General features: G+C 48.1%; 1 protein-coding gene across 4 annotated transcripts; it reads right to left on the reverse strand.

Annotated features, from left to right (window-relative positions):
* Window positions 1-2,018: 2,018 nt before the first annotated feature.
* NOLC1 (nucleolar and coiled-body phosphoprotein 1) lies at window positions 2,019-27,168 on the reverse strand. Of its 4 annotated transcripts, none has more exons than XM_074958539.1 (14): window positions 27,001-27,168; window positions 25,458-25,513; window positions 22,858-22,988; window positions 18,864-18,988; window positions 17,393-17,549; window positions 14,453-14,553; window positions 13,520-13,673; window positions 11,323-11,490; window positions 10,559-10,648; window positions 8,253-8,393; window positions 6,599-7,192; window positions 5,577-5,692; window positions 5,100-5,180; window positions 2,019-4,794 (listed from the first exon to the last, which is right to left on the reverse strand). In XM_074958539.1, the coding sequence occupies exons 1-14, from the start codon at window positions 27,109-27,111 to the stop codon at window positions 4,636-4,638; spliced, it is 2,184 nt and encodes a 727-aa protein (XP_074814640.1). In that variant the 5' UTR covers window positions 27,112-27,168; the 3' UTR covers window positions 2,019-4,635. The 4 variants fall into 4 exon arrangements, with proteins under 4 accessions (XP_074814640.1, XP_074814639.1, XP_074814637.1 ...); XM_074958538.1 differs by having other exon boundaries at window positions 2,022-4,794; window positions 14,453-14,550; window positions 18,864-18,991; XM_074958536.1 differs by having other exon boundaries at window positions 2,022-4,794; window positions 18,864-18,991; window positions 27,001-27,167.
* Between the last annotated feature and the right edge of the window lie 774 nt (window positions 27,169-27,942).

The following is a 27,942-nucleotide window of genomic DNA, read 5'->3' on the forward strand; positions in this document are numbered from 1 at the left end:
AAATGTGCCTCAAAGGTGTGGGCAAAAATCTCCAGCCAAGGATATTGGCATAGTTCAGGGCAACTGCACCTGCATTCCCTCTGGACTCCAGTCAAGGCACCCACTCAGGCTTCTGGCTCTCCATCCATCACCGCTCTTGGGTGAAGACCTACATTTCTTCCCCTCTTGATCAGGGTATTTTCAGGTTGCACAGCTCCCTGCCGCTACAGTGAGCTCCCCAACAAAGTCACACTACCTAAGCAGGCCTGCTTTATTTCCCAGAGACAGCAAATGGTGTCATTGCCACAGTTAAATTACCACACAGTTTTCTAGTTATGAGTTTATTCTTAAGGTAAAAGCATTACAGAGAAAACAATCAAAACCTACCCATATGCTAAGAAGTTCACCAGAGATCACCCCAACAAGAGCTGTGGCCAGTGAATGTCTTTCAAACCCCACCCAGCGTCTTCCTGTCACTACAAATTTGTAACTTTTTGCTCAGAACAAAACCTCATGAAGCGGAGAGTTACTCCTCTGTAGAGTTTGGGCCTCTTGATCCTGGGAGTAGATAATTCCTAGACCAAGGTCCCATCCCCAGAGCGAAGCTTTAGAAGATCATGCCCTCCTCCAGACCTTTATGTTCCCCTCTTCCCAAGTATTTCCTAACAGTTCCTTTTTTAGCCCATCGTTTAAGAGAGTCCTTTGCAGCCCATAGCACTGCCCAAGGTTTACATTAATCATGGCTCCTAGGCAAGTTAACACAACCTTAAACAAACAAACATTTGCCATTTTAATGCAATGAACTCCTAGGATACTGAAACTTAGTTCAATAAGGTTTGTCCAAGATATTGCAAGAAATTGCCATACCTGTCACAGATGCATTAGAGGGAAGTCCTTCCAAGCAGTATGCTCTTCCCCTCTGCATCAAGGCTGTCTTGCATGTGTTCAGCTTGACCTGGTACTGATCTCCAGGCACTGCAGTACATGACATGTACAGCAGGCAGCACTTCAGCTGGTGTTATTGGACCAGCTCCCCTAATAACTTTACACCAAAATTATATGAGATGTGAGGACTGAACCTTGTAGAACTGCAGAGGTAAAGGGCTCTAGAAGTGTGTTACCCCAAAATAGCTTACCAATTCCCTTAACCTCACCACCCAATGTGTTCTTACACAGGACTCACCCACTGCGGTGTGGCTACAAGTGAGAAGAAAACATCTGTAGTTATACTATCGCACACTACAAGTGCAAAGGTGACCAGACAAAAAGTGGATACGATGTTGTGCATGCAGTTTACAGGGAACTTTGGACCCAGGGCATGTACCATAGGAAGACTGGTGTCCAGGCCCCCATCCATCCATTTCTGGACTGTGGACAGAGGGAGGGGGTCACTGAGGGGGCTCACTGGCTGCCCGGCTCTCACCACCTGCGTTGGTCCCCTGCCCCAGATGGGACTGAGTATGGCCAGCTTAGCCCCAGACGGAAGGCACAGACAGGTGCCCCCCACCAACACTTCCACCACAGGGAGCTGCTAAGTGATGCAGCCACCATGCCGCCAGGACTGAGCCTGTGCTCAATGGGAGAGTTCAGGGCAGCAGGGGTGAAGTCAGGCTGGCTGTTCTGAACGGGGAGTACAGGGAGGCTGGAGCAGAGGGGATGGAGGGGGTGGCTGCACTGCAATGGGGAGCAGGGGGCAGTTGGGGTGTCAGACATAAGAGGGGGAGCAAGGAGAGGTACTGAGACTTGGCAGTGGGGGTGGCTGGGAAGGTAGGTCCTGGTGGCTCATGACTCTCAGCATGGGTCACTACTCCTGGCCCCAACCTGACCACCCTGGTTCCTACATACTCCCCAAGAGCTGCTTCAGCCCCTTCAGATCCTGCTCTTGCCTCTGCCCCCAGCAGCCGCAGAGCCCCACTCTGCCTAAGTCACCACCCAGCCCTTGCCGCCCCTGCCCTGGGAACAGATTAAGTTGCGAGCAGCATGTTTGTGACATGCCCAGTATATTGAAAATTGCTGCTTTATGGGGAGTGTTGCCACCACCACCACCCTGGCAGCACTTCCTGTACTGCAGGAAAAAAGCAACACAACAAACCCACAGTATGTAAGACCTTGGTCAGTCCCTTGAGTTAATGCGGGCATAAGAACTTGATTCCCCTGCATGTGTGTTCAGATAGCAGGTGAAGCACATCGACAACTTCTTTACATGGGTATTTACCTAAGGATTTTTCCCCCATTATGTTCTTTGCACACAGGAAGCCAGATTTAGCTAGCAGAGAGACGTCACTGCTGCATAAAAGGTTAGCTAGAACCAGCATCTGACCAGATCCGTTGACATAACCTGCATTACTTAGACTGTAAACCCCTGGGGGCAGGGGCTGCCTTTTTGTTCTTTGTACAGCACCATAGGCTCCAGGAACACGAATGGGGGTCCCCACACTACAGTAAGACAAATAGTACAGGGGCTCCTCACTCCACTCACCAGAGCCCAGGCTAGCTTCTTGTCCACTCTCGTTACACCTGTTCATATTTCCACACAAAGCACACTCCTACATATCCTTCTGTTCTTGATAAAGGCAAGTGTTTATCCTCTGCTCACCTATTTTTCTTAGCTCCCAGCCGCATGGACCATCCCTTATCTCACATTGCCCAATGCCACCTTCAGGTAAGAACACTGCTATTAGAGGCTGACTAACCACTACCTAATCCAGATAAATGCAGTTAGACCTATTGACCACACCTCAGACATCGTGGTGCACCTTGTCCCAGCTAAATAGCTTCCCCCTCCTTTTCCCGCCTCCATTCCGAGTGTCAAAACCCATCAGTGAAATGCACACAACCTACAAACACAGGCTTCTTTATTATAGGAGACATTTGTGTGCTCACACATCAACACCCCCCCCCAAACTTAAAACTCTTTAAAATGTTGACAGTTCAGTCATTCATGTGCCAGGTGAGGACGACAGACGAGGTTATTTGACAGGTCACAGCTGGGACTCTGCTCCAAAAGCCTGCCCAGGAAGGCAGAGGGTATTCTCTTCCCACCTTCCAACTCTACATAATAGCCCTGGTTTCCTGAGCATTTGCATCACTGCATGGAAAGAAACCAGTGATGAGGCTTATTTTGCAAGCATGAAGGCGCGGTACTGAGATGTTCCTTCCAACAAGTTGCAGTCAGTTAATGTGCATGGGGGTGGCTTGTTAGTCACCTCCAACCCTCAATTATCTGGCACTGCTTCTCACGCAGACCTGGCCTCCTGTAACAGCAGGGCCCTTCACTGGGGGCAGAGCTGTCCTTAAGATCTGTGGGGCGCCATCCTGCTGGGAGGGAAAGGGAGGATGGAAATGAAGCCCTGGGTTACCTGCCCCTCTGGCTCTCAACCGTGCTGGAGATCAGGCTACGTTGCAATAGAGAGCAGGGCTCCAGGGAGCAACTTGCCTGTCTTGTACTTGAAGCCAGGACTAGCTTCTGCTTGCTGTCTCCATTTTGGCGCCGCATCTTTCAGACACCAAAGCACGGAGAGCAACAGACATTTTACCTCTGCAAAGGGACTCCACAGACAGGAAAAGGGCAACTGATCCAGCCAAGGGGAGAAGTTTAAGGCAAATCGTGTTACATTCATTTCAACCTCCCACCAGCTGCATTGCACATGGCTAGGACAAAGCATGTGTTGGTGAGTTGGATTCCTAAGGAGGACCTGGGGCAATCACTGCTGTCAGAACATCCCAAATAAAACAGAGTTAAGGGAGTGGAGAGCTAGGTGAGGAAGGGGCTGGGCGCCAAGGCTTTAAACTTCTCTCTTTAAACCTTTCCATTGGGCCAAAGGATTCTCCAAACCCCAAAGCGTCCAAGCAGCCAGGAGTGTCCCCACTTCTCCCATAGCCTGTGCCTTCCCTATGAAAGGACAGCACATCTGAAATTCCCCCAGAGTTGCAGGGCTTTGAGCTTTTGGCATCAGTGCCAAAGCTGCAGGACGGAGAGGGAATCCTACCAACCTGAACCCTGAGCTTCCCATGCTGGTGGCAACATGCCCTGGGCTGAAAGGCACTTTGCTTCTCTAGCTACCCTGCCTAATGGCAGCAGCAGGTCTGACCTGGGTGAAGAGAAGGTCGCTGCAGGAGGAGGCCTTAAAGAGAGAGGGAAGTAGAAGAAACTGCCCCTCTGGAGCTGTGCTTTGTACAGTTGGAGGTGCACAGCGAGGGAGCTGTAACCGCAGGTCACTCAGGCCTAGCCACAAACAAGCTACAGTACTTTAAATTTCACAGGTCTCAACAGTTAAACTGGCTGGAAAAGAAAAACAGATTCATGGAAAATATAAATTTTCTTTGCTTTACAAGGTGGGCGGGAAACCTGAACTCCAGGGCACCACCAACCTTTTAAAATAAAACTGTACAAAATTAGGACACCTGCGTTGGATCTGGTGTCGCCAACTCTAAGAAGGCTCTTACCAGGTGCGATGCCAGAATTAGTCAGAAATAATGTGGGAGCATCCAGCCGCTCTCCCATATCCTATGGCAAGGGCTACCGTCCTCCCACAAGAGAGCGGGGAGGAATAAGTTCCAGGCAGGATTGGGGTCTACCATGTCTATTCTGTTCACATGCCCATCCAGCTGGCTTTAGGGGACGGGTGGGGTATGGACTCCCAAGCCAACTGCAGCTCAGTCACTTTCAAACTTGATGGAATTGACCTGGGTAGAAATAGCACCTCCGCAGTAACTGCCTCTTTTCTTCTTCGTCTTCTCATGGCGGAAGGATTTGCCTTTGGTGAATTTCAGTACGTTGTGGGCCTTTTCTCCCCAGTCGCCTGCAGCTCCTTTCTGTGAGATAAGGAAGAGGGGGGCCAGGTCAGTACTCAACAGCCAACATGGCAAACACTAGGTCCTGCTTTGTATACTGCCCAGTAACGACTTCCAAGGGCTAAAGGAGTTTTCACCCAGCTCCTCTGCTGGAGGGGCTGGGAGCTCCCCTCAGCCAGTGCCCATGTACCTCCCAGTTGAGCCTCCTGGTGGGAGAGGCTCAGATTGGAGAGCTCCCCACAAGCACCATGAAAACCCTTTCCCAGATGACCTGTGTTCTTGGGGCAAAACGTGTCAGTTTGTCACTCTGGCTGAACTTGTCCTACCTTTGCATCAAATGAGTTGTTAGCTACGCGGGAATCCACCTCGATCTCTTCCTCTCTTACTCTTCGGAAAGGAACAGCTGGCTGTTAGAGAAAAACATAGGTCACCCTAAGTCAATACCTGCACATGGCCTTCTCTTGGCTGGCCCACACAGCAATGCAGGACACTAAACTGGGGGAAATCCTATTTGCTCCCTGGTCCAGTTTTCCAGGCCACATGAACTTGTGATCCTCCCCTTCAACAGTAAGAGCAGTACAGAGGAGCTCCAGAGGTAGTCTACACAGTCATCCTCAGCCAGAAAGATGCTGGGGCCACAATGAGCATCTTCTCTGGGCTCCACGTAAGGGGCACTTAGTCTCCCCCTCCTCAGCCAGCCTATCTCCTGCAGCCTCGACCACCAAGGAAAGCAGTGCAGATTGCTGGGACTGAGAGACAAGAAAAAGCCCCGCTCTGATTCAGCACGTTTTCCCGTCACTCACCTGCTTCACCTTGGGAAACGAGTGTGGCGTTCTGGTCTTGGTCTTAATCTTCTTGCTGTCCGGTGTCCCCAATTCCTGGTCATCTTCGCTCTTCCGCTTCTTCTTATTCGAGCCTGCTAAAAACAATAGTAGTTAGACTTCAATGGGACCACCCTCCACCTGGGGAAGGGGAGCAGCGTCTCTCTCCACTGGGACACAAGTCAGACTGATGTATGCTGGGAACGTGAGCATGTGCACTCTGGAGTAGGGTGGTACAGGAACAATGACAGACACTCCATTAATGGCCAGTCTAGAGCACCAGCACTAGATAAGGAACTCCTGGGCAGCCATCCTCTAGTGCAAGGGTGAGGAAACTTTTTGGTCCAAGGGTCACATCTGGGGATGGAATTTGTATGCAGGCCATGAATGCTCACAAAATTGGGGGCTGGGTTACATGAGGGGGTGAGGGCTCTGGCTGGAGATGTGGGCTCTGGGGTGGGGCTGGGAATGAGGGGTTGGGGTGCAGGAGGTTGCTCCGGAGGGTGGGAGGAGGATCAGGGCAGCGCTTACCTCAAGCGGCATGTATCTCTCCCCCTGGCTCCTACATGGAGGCGCGGCCAGGCGGCCCTGCATACTGCCCTGTCTGCAGACGCCTCCCTGCAGCTCCCATTGGCCACGGTTCCCAGACAATGGGAGCTGCGGGGGCACAATTTGGGGTGGGGGTAGTGTGTAGAGCCCCCTGGCTGCCCCTACATGTAGGAACTGGAGGGGGGACATGCTGCTGCTTCCAGGACTGCGTGGAGCAGGGCAAGCCTCCAACCTCGCTCCCTGGCAGGATCTTGAGCACCAGATTAAAACGTCTGGAGGGCCAGATGCGGCCCCCAGGCCATAGTTTGCCCACCCCTGCTCCAGCGTGTGGAGGTGGCTGCTGGTTACATGCAGAGTTTTGTTTAGGAAACCGCTTCTGGAAGACGGCTCCACATATGCTCTGCCCTGCAACACCCACTGCCTGACAGATGCCCTTCCTGGCTGGCACAGATTACCTCCATTTGCTTTTCCCTTCTCATTGCAGGAGCTCTCAGAGCTACTCTCACTGCCACCAGCTGGCTTGGGCTCTGGCTTCTTTGTGGCTGGTGATTTGGCTGCTGGTGTGGATGAAGCCTTTGGTTTCTCTTTCACCAAGCTGGAGTTGTTCTGTCCCCCTTTCCCTGGCTTTAACCTGGCGACTGGAGTCCCTGCCGTTCTGGACTTCTTGTCATCATCACTGGAACTGTCAGATGAGCTGCTGCTACTGCTAGCAGCAGCTGCTTTCTTCCCTGCACAAGCTTTACTGCCCCCTGGTGATTTGCTGGCTGGTTTCACTGCTGGTTTGCTCTGCTCCTCCTCACTGCTTGAGCTGTCAGAATCTGAGCTGCTGGCTTTGGGGACCAGGGTGCAGGGTTTGGACGCTGGCTTAGCTGTCTTGCTGGCTGGCTTAGCTGGAGGGGCTCTCTTCTCTTCCTCAGAGCTGCTGGAGCTGCTATCTGAGTCAGAGCTGCTCTGGGCTTTCTTTGCCACAGCAGGAGGCTTCTTGGCTGCAGGTGGAGCTGGTTTGACTGCAGGCTTTGCAGGGGTCTCATCCTCAGAGCTGTCAGAATCTGGGAGGGAAGTTTCCAATACAAGAAGATTCAAGTGAGAATAGCCAAGTACTGAACAGACTTGTTCAGCCAGACCAAACTAGACAAGCAGGAGCAATAACTGGAGTCCCTTCCAAACTAGGACCTAAGCAAAACCTGCTTGGTTTGGGACTCGGTGAAAGGTGCAGAACAACAGCCTTAGAGATTTATGGGCTCTGCTTAGAGCAGGTGTAGCATGGGCAGCTGCCATCTCCTCCCCCCACAAGCACATCTCAACTCTGACCCTCAGAAGTGGCTCTTCTAAGTCAACAGGGAGCTCAGTCTCCATGTTCCAAGTGCTGCTTTACCTCTGCTGAGACTGCCACAGGGGGACAAGCAGTTGTGTCAGACACCTGCCCACTAGGAACTGGACTGAACCACAGATACTGCCAAACAAGAACAACTTTTGGGCCCTAGCAACATGGCTGAAGAGCCCTGGGAACTTGCCGTTAGCACAGAATCAAACAGCACTAACAATCAGAGCTGAAAAGTTGGGGCCATTCCTGTTCCCCTGCTCAGAAGGGTGGTTTACAGATTCAAGGCAGCACACTGCACTAGCTGCTCTTAAACAGTGCTGCAGCTCTTTAGTGTGGTTTACAAGCGCTATCATGGACAGTGGCTATTGGGGAAATGGGTTTGGGATGGGACTGTCCTCCTCCTTCCCCTGTATTCTTCTCATTGGAGAATAAAGTTCATCCCCCAAGTGGCTTTTCCTCCAATAAACAAACGTGCCGAACAGGTCCCCAGTACCCTGTATTTCAGCTATGCGGCAGAGATGTAGGAGTTTGAGTGATGAAACATTAGCGGGTGGGTAAATGTTTCCCCACACTTCATGCCCAAGAGAACTGGCACTTTGCATGGGGTTGGTTCTGCATGCTTAGGAATTGGTCAGCAAATATCAAGTCAGTTCGATTAGACAGTGTCCCTGTGCCTCTGTATTCTTGGTACCACAGCTGAGAACACAGACTGGGGAGGTAGGCACAGCACTCACACCTGCTCAGTATGGTGGTGGTGAGATCACCACCCCTTTCTGTCCTGATACCTGAGCTGTCTGAGGAGGAGCTGGAGCCTTTCTTTGCTTGTCCTGACTTGGCAGGAGCCTTCGCCGGTTTGGCAGGACCCTTTGCTGCAAGTGATTTGGCAGTGAGCTTGGTCACTACCTTCTCTTCCTCAGAGCTGGAATCTAGACGAGAGAAGCACATCTGCAAATGTCAGTGTTTTTCAGGGGCATATAACCCAAGTGAGTCCACCAGGGACCCCAGTCAGTGGTCGTTTTAGGCAAAGCTGTGGCCTTGAGCCTCACACTTTAGGGAGGCACCATTGCCACTGGATTTTTGGAACTCACCAGACTACGATCATCAGGTGAGGCGAGGCAAGGCGCAGAGCCAGAGAAGGAGCAGGGTGGGCAGAGAAGTCCAATAAGCACTCTCTGAATGGCCAGTGGAGAGCCCTACAGCATGTAGCCCTGCCTATGTTCCTGCTCCTGTCCCAGGGAATGGAGGCAACAGGAGCTGGAGGACCTAGGGCTGGGAATGTGCCCTCAAGATCTCCATGTTTCTTCTTTGCTAGGAGAATGAGGAACAGCAGTAGGAGCTTGGCCTAACCCTTCATAACAGTGTGTGTAGTGAGAGGGCGCGGTGTAGAAACTAGGGGATTGAAGAGGGAGTGTTGGCCTCACTAAAGAAAGAGCAAAGAGGGAGAAGAGAGTGAGGAAAGAAATGGAGAGAAAAGGAAAGTGTGTAGTGGAGGTGAAAGAACAGAATGAAACAGAGAAGGGAATCAATGACAAAAAAGAAAAGAGGAACAGACTGGAGTGATTTGGGAAAGAAGGAAAGGACACCATTTGACTTTGTTATTCTACACTCCAGACTATTTTAGCAGTGGTCCAAATGGAATTGAAGATTTGTTTAAAAAAAAGTTCCCCTTTCTCCCCACCTTGGACCTGGCACAAGGGGGATATTTTTCACATAGGGAATTTACACCTGATGCCAGCCATGACTCTTATGGAGGATCTGAAGAGCTCAGAAATGGATCCAAAAAAAGAACTCCTAATCCTACCATAGGTACTTGTTAGGGAATACCCTTTACCACCCTGCAATCTGCAGACCTTCCTGGACTAGTCACTGTTCTTGTCTGTGCCACTCACTCATGCTTCCCACCACATCTGTTGGATCATATTAAAGAAGTTCTGTATTAAAATCACAAATGAGTTTGATTCCCCATAGTTTAAATTCCAGGGTATTACTAATTAAGAGGTCTCTTGGGTTTTGGTACTGTTTCTCTCCCTCTATGTGTGAAACTTGCAAGCTGCTAATTGTGTTAGTACATTCTAAGACAGAATCTGTTCTCAAAGCAATTCACAGAGACTCAAAGCAATACTCTAACAACAGAAACAGCACCCAGAGACTCCCCGCCCTTTTGTTGTATTAACAATTGTGATTAAAATAGAGATAGAGGATGTATGTGGACGGATGCTTGGTGTGGATAACAACTGAATGATCAGGGAGGTGCCAGCCTAAGAATCCAGTGTCCATCGGCTGAAGAAGGCGTCAAGTGGAAATAACCAGAGGACCCCCGGAGGGCAGACTGGAATCCACCCAACAGCCTCAAGAATGGGAGAACCAAAGAACAAGATAACTTCTTGGAGCCGTCAGGAATGTGCTATCTGCTGATTGATTCAGCAACAGCATGATGAAGCAATTCCCATAGACTGGCATAGGAAGAAATTCCTATAAAAATGGACTCTAGAAAGTGAGAACTTTGGGGTCTGATTCTGCAAACCAACTTCCAGGAGCATCAGATGAGCATCTGACAAGGCCCTGCTCCCTCCTCATGTCCAGGCCACCTGGCCAGTGGCTTGGCATGAGCAACTCTAAGGCTGGTAACTATGATGACAACCTTGCAGAACGTACGTGTGTGTGTGTGTGTGTGTGTGTGTGTGTGTGTGTGTGTGTGTGTGTGTGTGTGTGTGTGTGTGTGTGTGTGTGTGTGTGTGTGTGTGTGTGTGTGTGTGTGTGTGTGTGTGTGTGATTAAATAGAATGTTATAGCTATAACTAACTGCTTACTATGATTCTTTCTGTATTCACAATAAATGTGGTATTTTGCCTTTTTCCCTTTAATAAGATCCTGCTGGTTTTTAATTTATTGGTACAACACATCGATACAGGAGGCTTCAGTTTTCAGAGGCATCCCTTTACCTTGCCATGGACACTGCAGGGAGCTCAGACTCACTCTAAGGGCCCTGGCAAAGAGGAGGTTGGGTCCCTGCTGAGTGACACCAAGGGCTGAAAGGGGGCATGTGCAGAGTCACTGCATCAGAAAGGTCAAATCCCTGCTCCCTCACTCACCGGAATCACTGTCTGAACTGGATCCACCTTTCTTGATAGTCACAACGGTGGGTGTTGGGGTAGGTTTTTTTTTAGCCAGACTTGCTTTGGCTGCAAGAGAAACAATTATAATGAATCTCACACTCTCACAGCACTTTTCATCCAGGGATCTCCAAGAGCTTTACAAAGGAGGGCGGGTTATTAGCCTCTTGGACAGAAGAGGCAGGCAATTCATCCCTGGGCAGCATTGCAAAGAACTCAGGACTCCAGATTCTCAGCCCCTGGGATTCCTAACCACCTGGAGCAGGCAGATGTCAGGGCTCCTTGTCCCCTCGCATGGCACAAGTCATGGGCTGTGAATGCAGCATCGCACATGAGCACATGCTCCCCTACTCAACACACGCAGGGGGTCAGATAGAGAAGGGATTTTCATTCACATAATACAGTAACCCAACGCAAGGCCTCTGCCAACTTCAAGAATGGGCCAGATTCATCCCATCCACTGAACTAAATGGAAATCCAGTAGGATTTATTTGACCTCTTGTGACCAAATTAGAGATGGGACTGAGCACAGTATGGAACTCAGGCTCAGCTCCTGGGGCCTGTTTTGGGACAGATACTAGCTGCTCTGAGACCTTTAAAAAGGCAAAAATAGCAGCATAATCCACAATTGTCAGGTAATTTCAGAAGCCACTATGCGGCCAGGAACCAACCGCACCCCACAAAGGCACTTCCTGAACAGTCTAACACAACCACTTCCTAGCCTCCCTCTCCCCACAGTCCACCTGTTGTTCCCTTCTTGGGCGTCTGCTCCATTTCATCACTGCTGTCCGAGCTGCTGTCTGAGGAGTCACTGCTCTCGGCTTTTTTCCCAGGAGCCTTTGCAACAGAGGGCTTTGCTTTGCCCTTTCTTGGCTCTGTAACCTGGGGGGGTGGCACCGCACTGTATGGACCTACAAAGAGACAGGATCAGCAGTGGCACCAGTGCAGACCCACCAGCCCTGCACGCTGGCAAATACGGCACACGTCATGCTGGACTTCCCTGTTTTAGCCAGGCGATGATATAAAACAAGCCAGGGTGTGAAAAATGACCCCCCTGAGCGCAGCAAGTCTGAGCGCTTTAAAGCACTAGTGTAAACAGGCACCGAGCGCTGGGAGCCATGCTCCCAGTGCTCGGAGCTAATCCCCTCGTGGAGGTGGAGTACCAGGAGCGCTGGGAGAGCTCTCTCCCAGCGCTCGCACACGATCACACTCGCACTTCAAAGCGCTGCCGTGGGAGCGCTCCCGCAACAGCGCTTTGAAGTTTCCAGTGTAGCCATGCCCTTAGATTTGGATGGCCTAATCCACAGTTTCTCAAATGCAGGCACCATGGCCACATGTGGCCACTAGGGCATTTCCCTGCAGCCACAGCAGTTTCCTGGGCAGTGGAAGGGAGGGAAAAGCATCAGCCCCTCCCCTTCCTCCCTGTTGCTCCTGCATGTGCCAGCTCTCTGGAGATACAGGTGGAACACACAACACTTAAGGAGCAAGGTGAGGCAAGGAAGCCAGTGGGGTATGTGTGAGGAGGCGAGCAGCGGGGGCAAGGGGGTGTGTGAGAGGAAGTGAGCGGCGAGGGGAGGCCTGGTGGCGGAGTAAGGAGGCGAGCGGCAAGCCAGCAGCAGGGTGAGGAGGTGGGCAGGGGGCTCTGGCGGAGAGTGGGAGAGTGAGGACTGAGCAGTGAGCCACTCAGCGAGCAGGGGTTCTCGTGGTGGGCAGGGGGATGTCTGTGGCAGGGGAGTGGAGGCGTGCAGCGGGGGGGGGGGGGGGGGCGGCAAGAAGAAGGAAGGAATATGAGGAGAGCAGCGGGTGGGGGACTGAGGAGGGATGCAGGAGGTGAGCAGCAGGTACATGGGCAGCAGGTGGAGCCTCCCTATGGGGAGGCTAGCCCCTGCCCCCCCCCCCAGCAGCTGGAGCCCTGAGACCCCCCCCGCCTCCCTTGTGGCTGCAGCCACAAGCCCCCCACCCCGAGCGCCTCCCACCCACCCTGGCCGGAGGATCCCCAGGCTGGCCAGCGCCCCGAGCAGCCACAGCCATGCCTCCCCTCCCCAGACACATTTTTCATTATTATTTGGACTTCTGAAGTAAATTTTAAAATGCTCTGACATAATAGAATTGTTGTACAGATAACCACTTTTACCAAAAAAGCAAAAGAAACAATAATGAAAAAAGACAAGAATGTGCAGAACACCTTATTGTGTTTCTATTCTGTTAGGTCCAGTGAAGGGTAGAGATAACCGTGCATTATATTTATTACTGAGTCTGCAAACAAACAAACCACCCCAAAACCTTACATAAATCAATTATGATGATTTGGATGTATATATGTGCATATTACTTGTTGGGTGCCGCACTCCAAGACCTCCAAAAAATTTGTTGCGGGACTTACACTGCTGCTCTTGTTCATTTACTACTCTGCGCCTCAACTACGCCCCCGGGTAAAGAAACCCATCTATATTTCACGCTTGCTTCTCTCAGTTTATTGGAGTCATAGGAACTGTTATACTAGATCAGGGCACAGGGTCCACTTAGTTCATTACCCAGCCTAATACTGGCCAGCACCACATCCTTCAGAGTAAGGTGCATGAAGGCCTGTAAAGCACAATTATGGACTGATTTACCCACAGGGAATTTTCTTCCCAACTCCAGTCAGGCTGGGAATCATGCATGAGAATAGCCTCTAATAGCTCTCTGAAGAGCAGGATGCTCAGAGACAATGACCACATAAGGGATGCAAGCAGCACAGAAGGTCTGGGTTTGAGGTTTAAGCCATGTCTCACCTGGACGTAGCTAGAACAAAGACCCTGCAGTTCCATGATTGCTGCCATCACCACCACACAGCCTTCTGGGCCACACCAAGCGGAGATGGGCAGCTAAACTTCTCTAGGGCTAGTAGTGGCAGAAAGCCTCCTCTCCACAGTACCAGCAATGGTTTTTGGTACTCACCGGGCTTCGGCTTTGATTTTGAGGCTGGCTTTTCATCCTCCGAACTGTCAGAAGAGTCCTCGCTGCTGGAGCTCTCTTTGGCAGGGGCTCTGGCTTTACCTGAGGGCACCTGGATGGCTGCAGGTTTGGGCAGTGGTGTTTTCTTGGGAACAGCCTTATTGCAAAGAAGACAGACAAATACCTTTCCTCATCAAGGAAGCTGAACTTTGAGAGACAGGTGCTGCCCAGAAACCACCCCTACTCCGTGTTGGAGAGTCCTCTCTTCCCTATTCACTGGATATCAGATTTCCAGGATAGAGCCAAGAACTAGGGAAATTTCTCAAATGCCAGGAAGCACATTACAGGCTTTAACATCAGAATTTCTTACCTCCCATTAAATTCCTACATGGAATACTCTCTGGCTGAGAAGGAGACAGAACATTAGTAGCTAGAGAGCAGGAGAGATGGGGCACCACGACTCACTGTCAGGGGAGCTGAGACATTAGCCGTGAGATATCTGGGAGAAGTAAGAGCTCTCTGGGAAAGGTTTCTAAGAGCTCCCACAGCTGGGGTCCAGCTCTCTTTCACGGAAGTTGCTCTAACACTCCCCAGTGGGACTGCAGAAGCAGTGCAGGAACGTGTAAGGCTGGTAGAGTAGCACATCTGGCAACAGGAAAGCAAGCCATACAGAGGGTGCAACATGCAGAAGTTATAAAGGGATTCCTGGCTCAGGAAAGAGGAATGGATCACTCAGCAGCAGAGAAGACTGTTGGTGGGGTTCCTAAGACACAAAGCCTCACTAAGATGTTGCAAAAAGCTACAATGACTGCATGGGCACGCACTCAGCTGCTGTGCAGTTCTGGGTTACTTTACACAACCCTTAGATCAAGGGCAGAGAGACTCTTAGATTTCTCTCACACCAATGGAGTCATCCATGCTTGTGTCACTGTTCACCTTTGCAGATGCAGCCTTTTCCTTGTCAGAATCCTCACTACTGCTGCTGCTGCTGCTTTCTACCTTGCCATTGGCCGCGTTGCAGGCAGCTTTACTTCCTGCTGGAGATAAGGCAAAGAAAGGGATGAGAAAACATGAGGGGTAGGGAATGGTAATCACATTCAATGCAAAAAAATGTTGTGGACAGCATCAGCTCCCCTAACTGCACGAGGCAAGAGTCTCCAGCCCTTTCCTGGGAACCCATTCATTCTCCTCCTGTTTATCAGGGCAGCTCTAAACAGTCTCTCTGCAGACAGCTTTTCTCATTATAGACAAAATGGAAATCTCAGACTCAATCCTCTAATGAGGTTTAGAGGCATTGTTATAAATTGGCAGCACCTTTTTCTAACATAATTTGAACCTGCTGGTTTCAGAAATGGGTTACTAAACTGAATTTTGACATTTAGACCCGCACACTTGATTGCCACCAAAATTCATCAGAAATGTTTGCTATACCAACATCACGTGTATGAACTTGTGAGCAAAAAAAAATCAGTTTGGCATAATTCCTTTTCAGCTGACCAAGTACAGAAATGAGTAGACATACATTGTGGTTTTAACACCTACTGCTCCCTAATATTCAATTTTGTAGAGTATTTAGTCATCACTGTATCATATTAAAAATAAGTTGTGTGCAGTCTAGTTGTAGACACGTTGGTCCCAGGGTATGAGAGACAAGGAGGGTGAGGTAATCTTGGTCTAATAAAAGATATTACCTCACCCATCTTGTCTAATATTAGAAATAAGTTAATCGTAACAAAAGTTACTTTTCCTGTAACATGAAATAATTCTAATTTTCTTGCAATGCTTAGTACTTGTTGCTCTGAAGTTAGAGTTAACAGAGATGGTGTATATATGTGTATTTATTTATTTTTTACAAATAAAGAGAGCAACACTAGTTAGATGAGGTGCTGGTTTATGACACTCGTGTTGGTTACAGTTGAAGGAATGCTCCATGCCAGTCTCCTACAATCTCTGCATTATTTGCCAAGAATCAAGTAAAGAAGACGTGCATGAAGCAGGTGAACAAGGATTGCACAGAATAAGGGAGGCAACAGCCATTACAGAGAAAAAACAAGATAGCAAACAGAGAGGCCATTGACAGAATTGAGTGCATCTTTCATTCAGAACGGAGTATCAGTCGTGTGACAGAGAAATTGCTATGCCCATTGCACTGAAAAAGGCAAAATCGAGAGGTTATAGAAAACAAGAACATCTGCAACTGATATGATCACATGTGGCAAACTGCAGTGATCCCAATAAATACAAGACAGTCCCGTGCTGTGAAACTCATGGACTGGAGATGCTGTATGCTTTGTCAAGAAGTGCACTCTAAACAGAGACTCATTTCTGTTACTACACTCAAGATGAGTGAACAAATAATGAAGACAGCTGTATTTGACCACAGATGAGTGTTTGTTTAGCTGAAGTAAGTGACCTCACAGCTCCTGAAGACAAGTACTACCTGACTTGTTACATCCCATTTATGAAGTCTGTGATGAAAAAGAGTGAGGGCATCAAAATTACTGACACAGCAATGCTTTGGCTTCAAAATGAGCTTTAGCATGCAGCCAATCAAGGCCATGGGTTGGCAATATTACTGCAAGATTGCGGTGAAAACTGGCGTGGAAATTCCACACTCCTACATCTGCTGTAGATCATCATACACTGGAAAACACCAAGCTCCTATTGGGGATTTATTTCATTTTATTGCCTGATCAATCGGCTGCTGAGAAACTCTTAGTTCCAATCAAGTATAAATATGTACCCATCTCACAAATGATGGATTCTTGCCAAGATGATGAGATGGCCACCCCCAAGATGACATATTTCTGTCACAGGTACATGTTGCACTGAATATTCAGGGAGATGCTTTGTCACACGGTGGCCACAAAGATTTCAGTGTCAGCAAGGATGATGCAGCTGCTTGCATTCTAGATCGCCTGTACAACATTCACATCTGTGCCTAATTTGTGTGAATTAAAATGTTTATTTCTAATGTTTTGTCATGAAAATATTTTCACTTGTTTTAAAAACAGGTGTTTTGAAATTATGTGTTGTATTTGTACACTTTTCTTTTAAGGTGCCAATGCTCAAGTTATAAGAGCCATGTAAACAAGCTTTTTCATGGTTGTATACTGTATTAAAATACGTCCAGTACCTCTTGGAAATAAACTGAAATTCAATAGCTTTATAAAAAGGTTGTGCATATTTAATCACTTGTTACATCCTACAATATGTTGATCCTAAACTAAAAGTAAATAAAGATCACTTAAGTGATTTCCACATGTTATTTTGTTCTCTTTATAGAGGCCTTTATATACAACATACAGCTTGGGAACAATTTGGATTCTGCACAACCTAATTATCTTAAAAAGACTTCCTGCCAACTTTTAACAAAAAATGCCTCTTATTAACTTTTTTGACAACCTGACTCGTCTAATACCAGTTGGGGGAAGTTATCGTGACACCACTGATTCCAAGTCCCATAACTATAGGCTGAGGGTTAAGTTTAACTTAAGTTAGTGCTGGCTCAAATAGTGGAAAGCATTAGCAAGAAGCACATGGCCCATGCAATTACTCAGGGATTGGTGACAACCATTGGATCTAGTTAGGCCCTGAGATTTAACTATCCATTTAGGATCAAATTCAATTAACCTGTGATCAGATTTATATCTGGATTTCCAGAAATTAAAGCCTAATATATGCTACAAGTGCAGCCCCAGGTCCCCATCACCAGTGATCCTAGCCAAACAGCAAGTTGGACTGGATCACCCAAGTGGCCTTGCTAGGATGGTATCTTCTCTACCGGGGCATTTGGTCACCTAGACCCCAGATTCTTCCCCGGGGTTTCCTGTTCACACACATCTGCTCACAGTGCAGTGCAGCGCAGCCAGGTACCTGATTTAGCTGCTGTTTTAGCTGCCACTGGCTTCAGCGGCTGTTTCTTTGGTCTTTCATCCTCTGAGCTGCTGGAGTCCGAGCTGGAGGAGCTCTTAGCCTTCTTCTGGGGCTGGGTTTTGGTGGCAGCTGGCTTGGCCTGGGCTTTGGTTACCTTCTAATGAGAGAGGAAAAACTAATCAGAGACTATTCTAGTCAACAAGGCCTAAAGGGACTGAGGAGTGAGAGACAGGACAACAGTCCAGCTGGCACACCCATTCTATACAGATTATCTGTACGGACTGCCAGTCAAATGTTAGACAACCTTGAGTTGGGGGTTCTTATTCTGGAGAGCTGATGCTCTATTTTAGGCATATAACCCCAAATATACAGGAAATTCCCTAAGCTTTGACAGCAGGAGAGACTTTTCCCTGCACCCTGACACTTCCAAGCTGGAATGATCTCTCCCACTTAACAGGAAAGGGAGCAGAAGTACCAACAGAGACTTGACGGTGAGGAGAGCAAAGAGTCGGGGTGCCCAAACAGGGCACTAAGCCCTCAGACTAGTGACTATCCCAGAGGGAGGAAGAACACCAGAAAGGGATGGCTCCAAGTTGGGGTCTGAAAATCTCAACACATGGATGATTATCCTAGATGGCCCATTGGAATCCATGCAGGGTCTCTTCCATGCACATGAATTTTCAGAACTCAACCCAGAGCCATGAAACAGGGATCGATTTGGGGTTGGTAGCTGCCTGGTGGTCCCCTTCCCTATGAGAAAGCACTAGTCTAAGGGCTCAACAGCGCTGGCTGGGCACCTTGGCCTCAACCGTAATTGGGTACTGGTACCTCAGCTCCATGTCTTGCTCATGAAGAGCACAGCTCCAGATATTAATTCTCAGCTTGATGGCACCAGCACACAGGGAAAAGGGAGGAAATACTACTACTCTTCCCCCACACTAGCTACATGCTACTATTTTGTTTACAGATGGTGATCAGGGATAACACCCCTTTATCCTGAGCATTTTATACACTGGTTACTCTGGTGGCAGTGTAAACAAATGCAGACTTCCCCTCAGGTTAAAAGGAGCAGGCCACAGCAGTCTCTCTCAGTCTCATGGGAGAGAAGCAGATTCCAATACTAGATGGGAAATGCATCCTAGAGATCTGCCTCTACTTTCATTAGAACCAGTCCAAAAGGCAGACTGCACGTTACAGGACTAACTTATTCATAAAGCTCTAGTCGCATGCCGAGTGCTTTACAGAGAGCTAAGAACACATGTCCTCTACCTCAAAGAGTTTAGTGTGTAAGTAAAATTCCCCTGAGTCTGGATTAATGCCTGATAAATAGAATAAGCGATCCAGGACCCATGCTCTGTAGCCCACCTCCAGCCCCAAGAGTAGTTCCAGTCCCCCACACAGTGCTGGTCACATTTAATACTCTCCATTACTATGGAACGTGCTTTGGAAAGGACCGAAAGGAAAAGCTGACCTGTGCTGGCTTCTTTTCTTCCTCCTCAGAGTCCGAATCATCGCTGGAGTCCTCGCTGCTGCTCTCTGCTTTTTTGGCAGGAGCTGCTGCCTTTGCTATCACCTTCGGCACAGGCGCTGACTTAGCTGCTGTGTTGGGAAGAGCAGACACTGAGGACAAATTCATTCCCAGCCTCCCATGTATAGTGCAAGAAAAGAGAAATGTATCAAACTGCAGCTGTCATGTCCTGTTCAGAGGTTCAGGCTTATATCTCAGCTTCCCACAGAGTGCAGCAGAGGCCTTCACAATGACTAGCCAAGGCACAGAAACCGCTCCTTTCTTGCCATGCACAAGCTGTGCCACTGAAAAGGACATACTCCCTGCACTGAGTGTTTGTTAAAAGATCCAGGTATTTTATCATATCATTTAAAACCAAAAAAGCTGCTTTTTGATGATGGGTTTCCAAAGAAAACTGCGTCACTGCATTGCTGGGCCCTATGGAGCTGCCAGGCCCATTGACTTAACCTGCTGTAGCCAAATCCACTCCTTCCTGGCCAGTTCTTTCTTCCTCTGCTGGATACTGTGTGTAAATGGTCTAGCTAGAGATCACGTTCCTAACATTCTTTAGAAGATCAAGAGCAAAGTCTTGTTCAAATTCAGGACTGGGAAGGGCCAAATTAAATTTTAACTCAGTTTCCTGTTGCCTCATTCCTTCCTCCCCAATCCCAGTTTGCGGTCTGCTCCTCATCTCCTGTGAATCTGTTCATGGCAGCAACCAATATGAGCATCCTGTGAGCTGGACAATATATGGGCGCAACACTAGGCAAAGCTGAAAAGAGAAGCACTCTACACGTTACAAGTGAGGAGCCTAATCCATGGGGGCACTGGAGGGGACACAGGACCTTGAGAGAGGGGGAAGTCTCACATCCTTGGCAGAATACACATCAGACACCAGTGTTTTCAATTTCCCTATCTGACCCCCAGCTGTCCTCCATCCACCAGGAGATCAGGAGGCAGATCAATACAAAGAGAAGCCTGATCAATGGAAGCTAAAGCAGGAACTTTAACTAAGTGCTTCCTGACTGGCAGCTCTGTGGCCCAATCCTCCTCTTTTGAGAGTTTTTTCCTATTTTCTGACCATTTAATCCCTCCACTAAGGGCCCTCACTGCAGTCACTAAGGCCATGTCTACATTTACAAGCTTACAGAGGCACAGCTGTACCGAGACAACTAAGATTGCTTGCGTAGGCACATTATGCTGACGGGAGAGAGCTCTCCCATTGACATAATAAAACTAGTTTAACGAGCAGTGGTACCTATGTTGGTGGGAGAGCATCTCCTGCCGACATAATGCTGTGCACACAAGCGCTCATGTTTGCAAACCTTACGTTGCTCAGGGGTATGTTTTTTTCACACCCATGAGCAACATAAGGTTTGCCGACAAAAGTGCTAGTGTAGACATGGCCTAAATCCAGCTCAGCCCTAGCATAAGCAGGCACATTTCTCTTCACTTCAATTAACCTGCTACAACTTAAGCCAGGGCTGAATTGGACCCGCTATATAGCAGCAGAACAAGACAGCATACTTTAAGCACTAGGGGAGTTCTCCCTCTCGTGTCATAAACCTGGTAAGTTAGACATGAAAAGGAGTTGAGGGAAGCACACCTAGGAGCACTGGGGCACTGGCTAGGGATGGAGAAGACTGATGGGAAATAGCATGTTAAAACACAATGAGGTTCAGGATAGCGAAGAACTGGTACTCCAGCACCAGCAAGCTGGATAACAAAACTTAAAATAAAAAAAATTCTTAATTATGATTTTAATTTAAATCAGAGTTTATTTATAGAACACTAGTTCTTCACTTTCTTCCCATTTTATGATCCTATTTCTGAAGCTGACATTGTGTTTATTCCTTTAGTTAGTTTCCTAATTGTTAATAACATTTCAGATTTTACACTAGGAGCATGAGCATGTAAAGTGAAAAGTGCAAACGTTGGTGGATGGCACAGATCCTACCAGAACCGAGACCCAAACACCAACTGCAAAGCACCAGCTCCGAATCCAGCCTAAGAACTTTTCCCAAGTTAATTTGTGTGTCACTTGTCCAACCCAAAGGTTTTCTGCTAAGAAGTTTCACAGTGGATGCTCATCTATGCTGAAAAAGACAAGCCCAGGGCCTCATTAATATCTGTGAGAACACCAACTCAAAATTGATAAGCAATTTTAATAAGTAAGGTGGTGCAAACCACACCACCTTCCCACACATTAAACTTCCCCAAGTGAAATCCTTTGCTATTCACCTCTATCAGGGTTTGAAATCAACAGGACTTGTGTTCCCATGTCATTTAGGTGCCTAAATATGAGCACAGGAGCCTAAATAAGCTATTTTTGAAAATTCTGGACTGTGGATAAGTTCAAAGTAACTTTGTTAGTATACTGGAAATCTAAACTTTTCATTAACAATAAAGCAATTCTGTTTTAAAGTGACAGACTTCAGACCACTAAGGGTTACAGTTTTAATCTCTAATGGCTGCAAATACTCATGCACATTTAACTTTGAGCAGCGGTTCTCAAACTGTTGGTTGTGACCCCAAAGTGGGTCATGACCCTGTTTTAATGGGGTCGCCAGGGCTGGCTCAGACTTGCCAGGGTTAGGGGCCAAAGCCCCACTGTCTGGGGCTGAAACCTGAGGTCTTCTGTCCTGGGCAGTGGGCTGATATTACAGGCCCCCTGCCTGGGGCTGAAGTCCTTGGGCTTTGGCCCCCCACTCGGGGTGGCAGGGATCAGGTGGGCCCTCAGGTTTCAGTCCCTCCCCCCGGGGTCATTTAGTAATTTTTTTTTTTTTTTTGTCAGAAGGGGGTTGTGGTGCAATGAAGTTTGAGACCCTCTGACTTAGAGCATAAGTAGTCCTGGTTAAGTGAATGGGACCCTTCATATGGGGAAGTTAGTACCTGCCTAAGTGTTTGCAAGATCAAGGTTTTTATTTTCAGTATTTTGTGTTTTGCCTACAGCAGTTCATATAAGATACCCTTTTAAAAAGGCATTTAAAAGCATTTATAATTTAGTTCAGTGGTTCTCAACCAGGGGTCCAGGTCCCCCTAGGGGGCTACGAGCAGGTTTCAGGCGGGCCACCAAGCAGGGCCAACATTAGACTTGCTGAGGCCCAGGGTAGAAAGCCAAAGCCCCACTGCATGGGGAGGAAGCCCGGGGCCCTGAGCCCTGCCACCCGGGGCTGAAGCCTGAGCAACGTAGCTTCGTGGGGGCCCCTGTGGCATGGGATCCCAGGCAACTGCCTTGTTTGCTACCCCCTAATGCCGGCCCTGGCTTTTCTATGCAGAAAACTAGTTATTGTGGCACAGGTGGGCCATGGAGTATTTATAGCATGTTGGAGGGGCCTCAAAGAAAAAGGCTGAGAACCCCTGATTTAGTTCATTATACATTTTTGACTAAAATTGCAATAGCACAAATTTCCCCATTAGTTTTACAAAGTCTTGACCTGATTTATACAAATTTTCAAAAATCCAGTGATTTAAATCATGATTTAGATCGCTCTTCCTGGTGCTTGGTCATGGTAGAACTCATTGGATTAGTCACGAGTCTAATTCTACCTAAATATTACAGTGATGAGTGCTAGAGAAAGCTCCAAGATAGGTAATCAGTTCTGGTATCTGGCAGCTCACAGGACAACAACAGTCAAAGCACCCATCCAGCCTCAGCCAATGTGCAGATACAATATGCCTCCAGCTACTACAAAGCCTGATTTATACTCATAGCAAGCTTAGTACTTTACTTATAATTAAACTGGAAAAAAAAAAAATCATCAAGGATGAGTAACTAAAGTGAAAAGTGCAAGTGATTGTGGGTAGGTACAGATCTTACCAGAACTGAGATCATGCAGTTCGTGACTGCTGTTCAAAGCCCTAAACACAAGCTGCAAAGCTGTGAATCCAGCCTCAGAACTTTTCCCAAGTTAATCATGCCCACTTGCTCAGCCCAAAGGCCTTTTGCAAACCCCACCTGGCTTCTTGGCTGTGGTTTTCTCATCTTCTTCACTGGAGCTCTCATCACTGCTCGAGGAAGATTCTTTCTTGGACTTCTTTGCAGGGGGTCCATTGGGAACAGCCTTCCGTTTCTTAGCATCAGGGGATCTGGGGAGGAGAAAGACTTAGTTCGAAACAGTTTCTCCCAGCTCCAGAGAGCTTCCTAGCATTTCACCTGTTCTACTACAAGCAAAGCAGCTTATCCCTAGAGAACACTGGACCCTCCCACATTCCTGTCCATTACTTGTATTACAATAGCACCTGAAGGCCCCAACCAGAACTGGGGCCTCCCTGTGCTGGGCATTGTACAGCAGAAGAGACAGTCCTGATGGGCTTACTGTCTGAATGCAACAATCTACAAAGTGGTTAGAGCCACTCAGTGAGGATTCAAGACCCGATCTGTCTGCAGTAATAAGAGTTCTCTTTAAACAACAGATAGCTTTAAATAACTAAGTTATGATAAGATGCTAATTAAGAGGTCCTCCAGTTAAAGTAACCGGACAAAGATTTTACATACAGTATGTTAAAGGATTTTATTAACTTATATGGCTTATTACAGATTGTTGTCATCAAGTCTATTATTTTACAGTAGTACCTTTAATGCTCATTAAAAATGCAATTGAAGATGCTGATGATGATTATACCAAAGGCTAATAAATTGAAGCCATAGGTTATACTTTGCATTTTTGAGAGTATAAATGCAATCACTGAATTATGCATACTTTTCCTGAGTCTTCATTTCCCTATTTTCTGATAGTTACCTTAATTTTAAGTTTTAATTTAAGTTTTATACGTGCAATTAATTTTCAACTTTGCTTTTCAGTTCCTCTTTTGAAGGCATTAGCTAGACTAGATAATAAAAATAGGGGATTCTTACAATGGAGAAGTACATAATGCCAGAACTGCCAGGTTCAAGCCATTTGCATACCAGTCTCCTCTATATCAGGGTGAACCTGCCAACTAAACAGATTTATTCGACACAAAATAAGGGATCTCTTTGTTCAAGAGACCCTGAATCTGGAAATACGTGTCTTGGGTTTTAAAAACACATGAGGAAGCCAGGTAGAGAAAAACAACAGAACATCTGAGAAAATGAGAAAAGCAGAATGCATATCTCCTCAGGAGTTTATCAGGGTATTTCCTCTCCATGCACTGAGGGGTAAGAGATTCAAGTGCTGCCTGACCTCGTTTCTCCCAGCATCTTTGAGGTATGAATAGTTTGTTTTAAACAAGAGACTCATTCTGGGGTTCATGTGAGAGACCAGATGAGGGTTCCTAGGCTCACAACACATAGCCCTCTGAAGCACTGGCAGTTGCCTTGAGCATAACCACCACCCTCTGTATTCCTTCCTGAACGCACCATTGGGATCACGGCCCTGCAGACCTTTCCAGCTCGCAGCAACACGTTTCTGCTTCAAATTTCCCTTGGTCCCCCATGCTTCTTTCCAGCTCTTTCATCAGTTGTTCAGCCCCTAATAACCTCACCTTACGCTCACTGAATAAATTCTTGTCTAAGACAGCAGTGAGCTCTGGTGTGGAATAAACAGACTCAGAGAGCAGTACAGCACTATGGTGTGAGGATTTGGGGTCATAGCGTAATTACCAGACTTGGACTCTAGACCAACCAACCTGGCTTATGTAGTACTTTTACACCAATGTATCATAGCTGGGTGTGGATCAGCAGGTTGCAGGCACGTGCCTCAGCTATGCCATGAGGCTGAAGACATAGGGTCTAACTACCTAAGAAGTTCACCAATAGCTTCTTAACGGCCACAGCTGGATTAGTTTGCAGCATGGCTCATTTTACAATTCCCAAAAACAAGTAGTTTTGTGGGGTTCATGCATATCTAATAAAGTAAAACCTAATAAAGAAAGAGGGAAAACATTATAATACCTTATTTTTACGGTTTCTCTAATCCTTTTAAGGCTTCCTGGACTATTTGGCTTATTTTCCGTACTCCCTAGCCTCTTATCCTGAGATCAGCTGCCCTTTCAACAGCTGTTTGGTTGCCCAGCAGCCAACTTTAATGCACGTTATTTTACGAAAACTAAGGATTCACTGCACAGTTAACATGGATTCTTACCTGGGTGTGAGCCTTACCACCTCTACCTACACAGAAAAACCTGTGACCCAGATTTGGAGTTCTTTAAGCCCAAGGTTGCTTATCCAGCTGGGGGTAACTGCCCAGTGAAGTCATACCCTAAGTATGGAATACCAAACAACTCACATTTTAGCTTTTCACTTGAAATAGAGTTAAAAGGGGCTGAAAGGGCCATAAGCTGCTGCTGAAACAGCAGCCTGGAACTTTCTGGGCAGAAGGCAGATTAGAAGTGCACTGCAGATATTTTAAAAATATTAGGATGGATAAAGATGGCTGGGAACTTATTCTTTATATCTTTACTGCAGAAATACCAGAAGCTTGGTTTCCCTGGGTTTTGCTGGAGCACCTTTGGGAAGTCTCAGGGATTCTATTGGGAGCTTTGTCAGTTTGCAATAGAAAGTAACCAAAAGAAATGTACCAGATATGGACAGGCTAAGCCCATCTCAACAGATTTTCCAGGAAGGGAGACACTTACTTCAGCCAGTAGTTGAAGACATCCAAGAGAGAAGCAGCATTAGGATCCTGGTCTGTCTGTAAACCAGAAACATACAGGAATATTAGCACTGACAAACCACACAGACTTCTCTAAGGAGTGCCTCCTATACTGTCAGTGGAATGGAAAACTCTGCACCATAGGCAACTGCTTCTGCATTGATGTATAACAGGTGGAGAGGTCTGGTAGACTTAGCAAGTGGAGCATGTTGCTCATAAAACACCTTCATAAACATTAGAAGCTAAAGTTAAGAAGCCTCTGCGCTATGTTAAAAATGAGACAACTTGACTAATTTAGGACAAAACATTCCACCGCCTATAGATTTATTAAAATCTAAGGTCAAGATTCTGCAGATATTTTGGCTACATCTGCACTAGGAGCTCTTTAACTGGTATACCATCCCAGCAAAGTGCTCCTAGTGTGGACACAGCTTATACTGACAAAGCTGTGCTTTGTACAAACATAGTAAATCCACCCCCCAGAAGCAAAACAAGCGACACCTGTAAGAGTGCAGCTTTGCTAGAATAGCTGTGTCTACAGCAGCAACTTCTGCAGACAGCTGTCAATCAGGGACTACTCCTCTTCAGGCCCCTGACCAAATGGACAAAGCTGTACTGGCAGAAGTTTGTAGTATAGATGTAGCCTTATCCTTAACTTTGCACACTGAGTAGTTTCATTAATGTTAATGTGACAACTCAGTATGCACAGTTAAGCATATGCTAAACCCTTGCAATAATATAGTCTAATGGGAGGGAGAAATATCTACTTAACATATAGATTAGATAATAAAAAATATTCCAGAAGAGTTATCACTATTAGTATCAAATTATGAAGAGACAGGAAAAAGTGGGGAGAGAGCAGGGAGATCTGTAGAAAGCTAGGAGGGAGTCCTCCCAATTTTGCAATGACTTTCCACCACTTCTGTTGGAATTTCAGTGAGGTTCTATGCATTATACAGAGACTCTGTCTCTCTCCAATACAACATGCAGCTGCCAGAAGAGGAAGGTAAATGTGAAAGTACAGCATATGGACAGAGGCAACTTGCCCCAGGACTCCCAATTCATGACGACATGACATAAGTCGTTTGACTCCTCAAACGCTCCAGTTGAATGCACATCTCCCTCCTCCCCCCAGGGAACGGCCCCCCCACCCCACAAACAGAACCCCTCTTTCCAGGTCCTTCCCTGTACAGGTACCCCCCAATGCAACCTCCCCTCTCCTCAGGGCCCCCCTGGCACAGTTCCCCCTCCCCACCAGGACCCCATACCTTTAGGGTCCCCTCCCAGTACAGCCCCCTCCCCCCCCCAAGACCTCTCTCCCATACAGCTCCCAAAGGTCCCCCCAGGACAGCTCCCCCCCCCAGGGTCCTCTCCCCAGGACAGCCCCCCTCCCTCACAACCCCACCAAGGTCCCCCCAACACAGCTCCCCACCAGGGTCCCCTCACTTCAGCCCCCCCAGTACAGCCCCCCCCGTCCCCTCCCTCAGGGTCCCCCCCGGGTCCCCACACTTCAGGGCCCCCCTCACCACTCCGGCCGCCCTGCCGAAGGCCCGCGCCGCCCCCTCGAAGTGGTTGTCGCGCAGGAAGGCGAACACGAGCGGGAAGAGGTCGCTCGGCACCACGCGCGTCTCGGCCATGCTTCCACGCCGTCAGCCGGCCGCCCGTACCACGTGTGCCGGGCGGGGGGACGTACTGCGTCGTGAGGTCATAGGTCAAACGGGGCCTCGGAGAGGGGAATGGGGGTGTATGATCCGCCATCTTGTTATAGGCAGGAGCACGGCCCCCTCCCTCGCGGAGACCTCCTGAGCGCCACCTGGCGGGCCAGCGGCTGCAGTGCAGCCGGCCGCGCAAAGCACGCAGAGGAGGTCTCGAGTGAGAGGGAAGAAGGTACCATGGGTAGGGGCTAACAGTGATGGAAGAGCAGGGAGGTGAAGAGTAATGTCCCTTCCTCCTCCAGCGTCCGCTAGAGCCTGGCTTTGGGCTACCCCCCATCTGAGCACGCTGCAGCTCACCCGTCCCACCCCAGGAACATGCCAGCTGGGAAAGGGGAGCCAAGGGTTTGGAGCAGCGGGGTGGCTGCACTGGGGCCTTTTGGAAGCCTCCATTGTCACCGACAACATGCCTGAAGTTTTGGCCCACGTGTCTGAATTGTTGGGGTTCATCTGGGTCTCGCCAAGACTAAGATCAGGGGATCTGAGTTCTGGTCCCGGTTCTGCCACAGGCGTCCTGCGAGCTAGCGCAGCTCGGGGATATTTAGCAACATCCCACCAGCTATGTGTGTCCAAGAGATTCTTGGATCGAAAGCAGTAGAAAAAGTCCAGTGGACTACTCTGCGGAGGATTCTTTTGGTGCAGAGGTTAATTAAACGACTTTGAAGCATTCCAGACTTAACAGCTGAATGAACTAACTGTAAGCTTACCCCACCAAAAACCATATCAAAAGAACATTAAGGTTGCAAAGTTAAGCAC

This window comes from Natator depressus, chromosome 7 (genome assembly GCF_965152275.1).
Source record: "Natator depressus isolate rNatDep1 chromosome 7, rNatDep2.hap1, whole genome shotgun sequence".
In the NCBI taxonomy this organism is placed as follows: Eukaryota; Metazoa; Chordata; order Testudines; family Cheloniidae; genus Natator; species Natator depressus.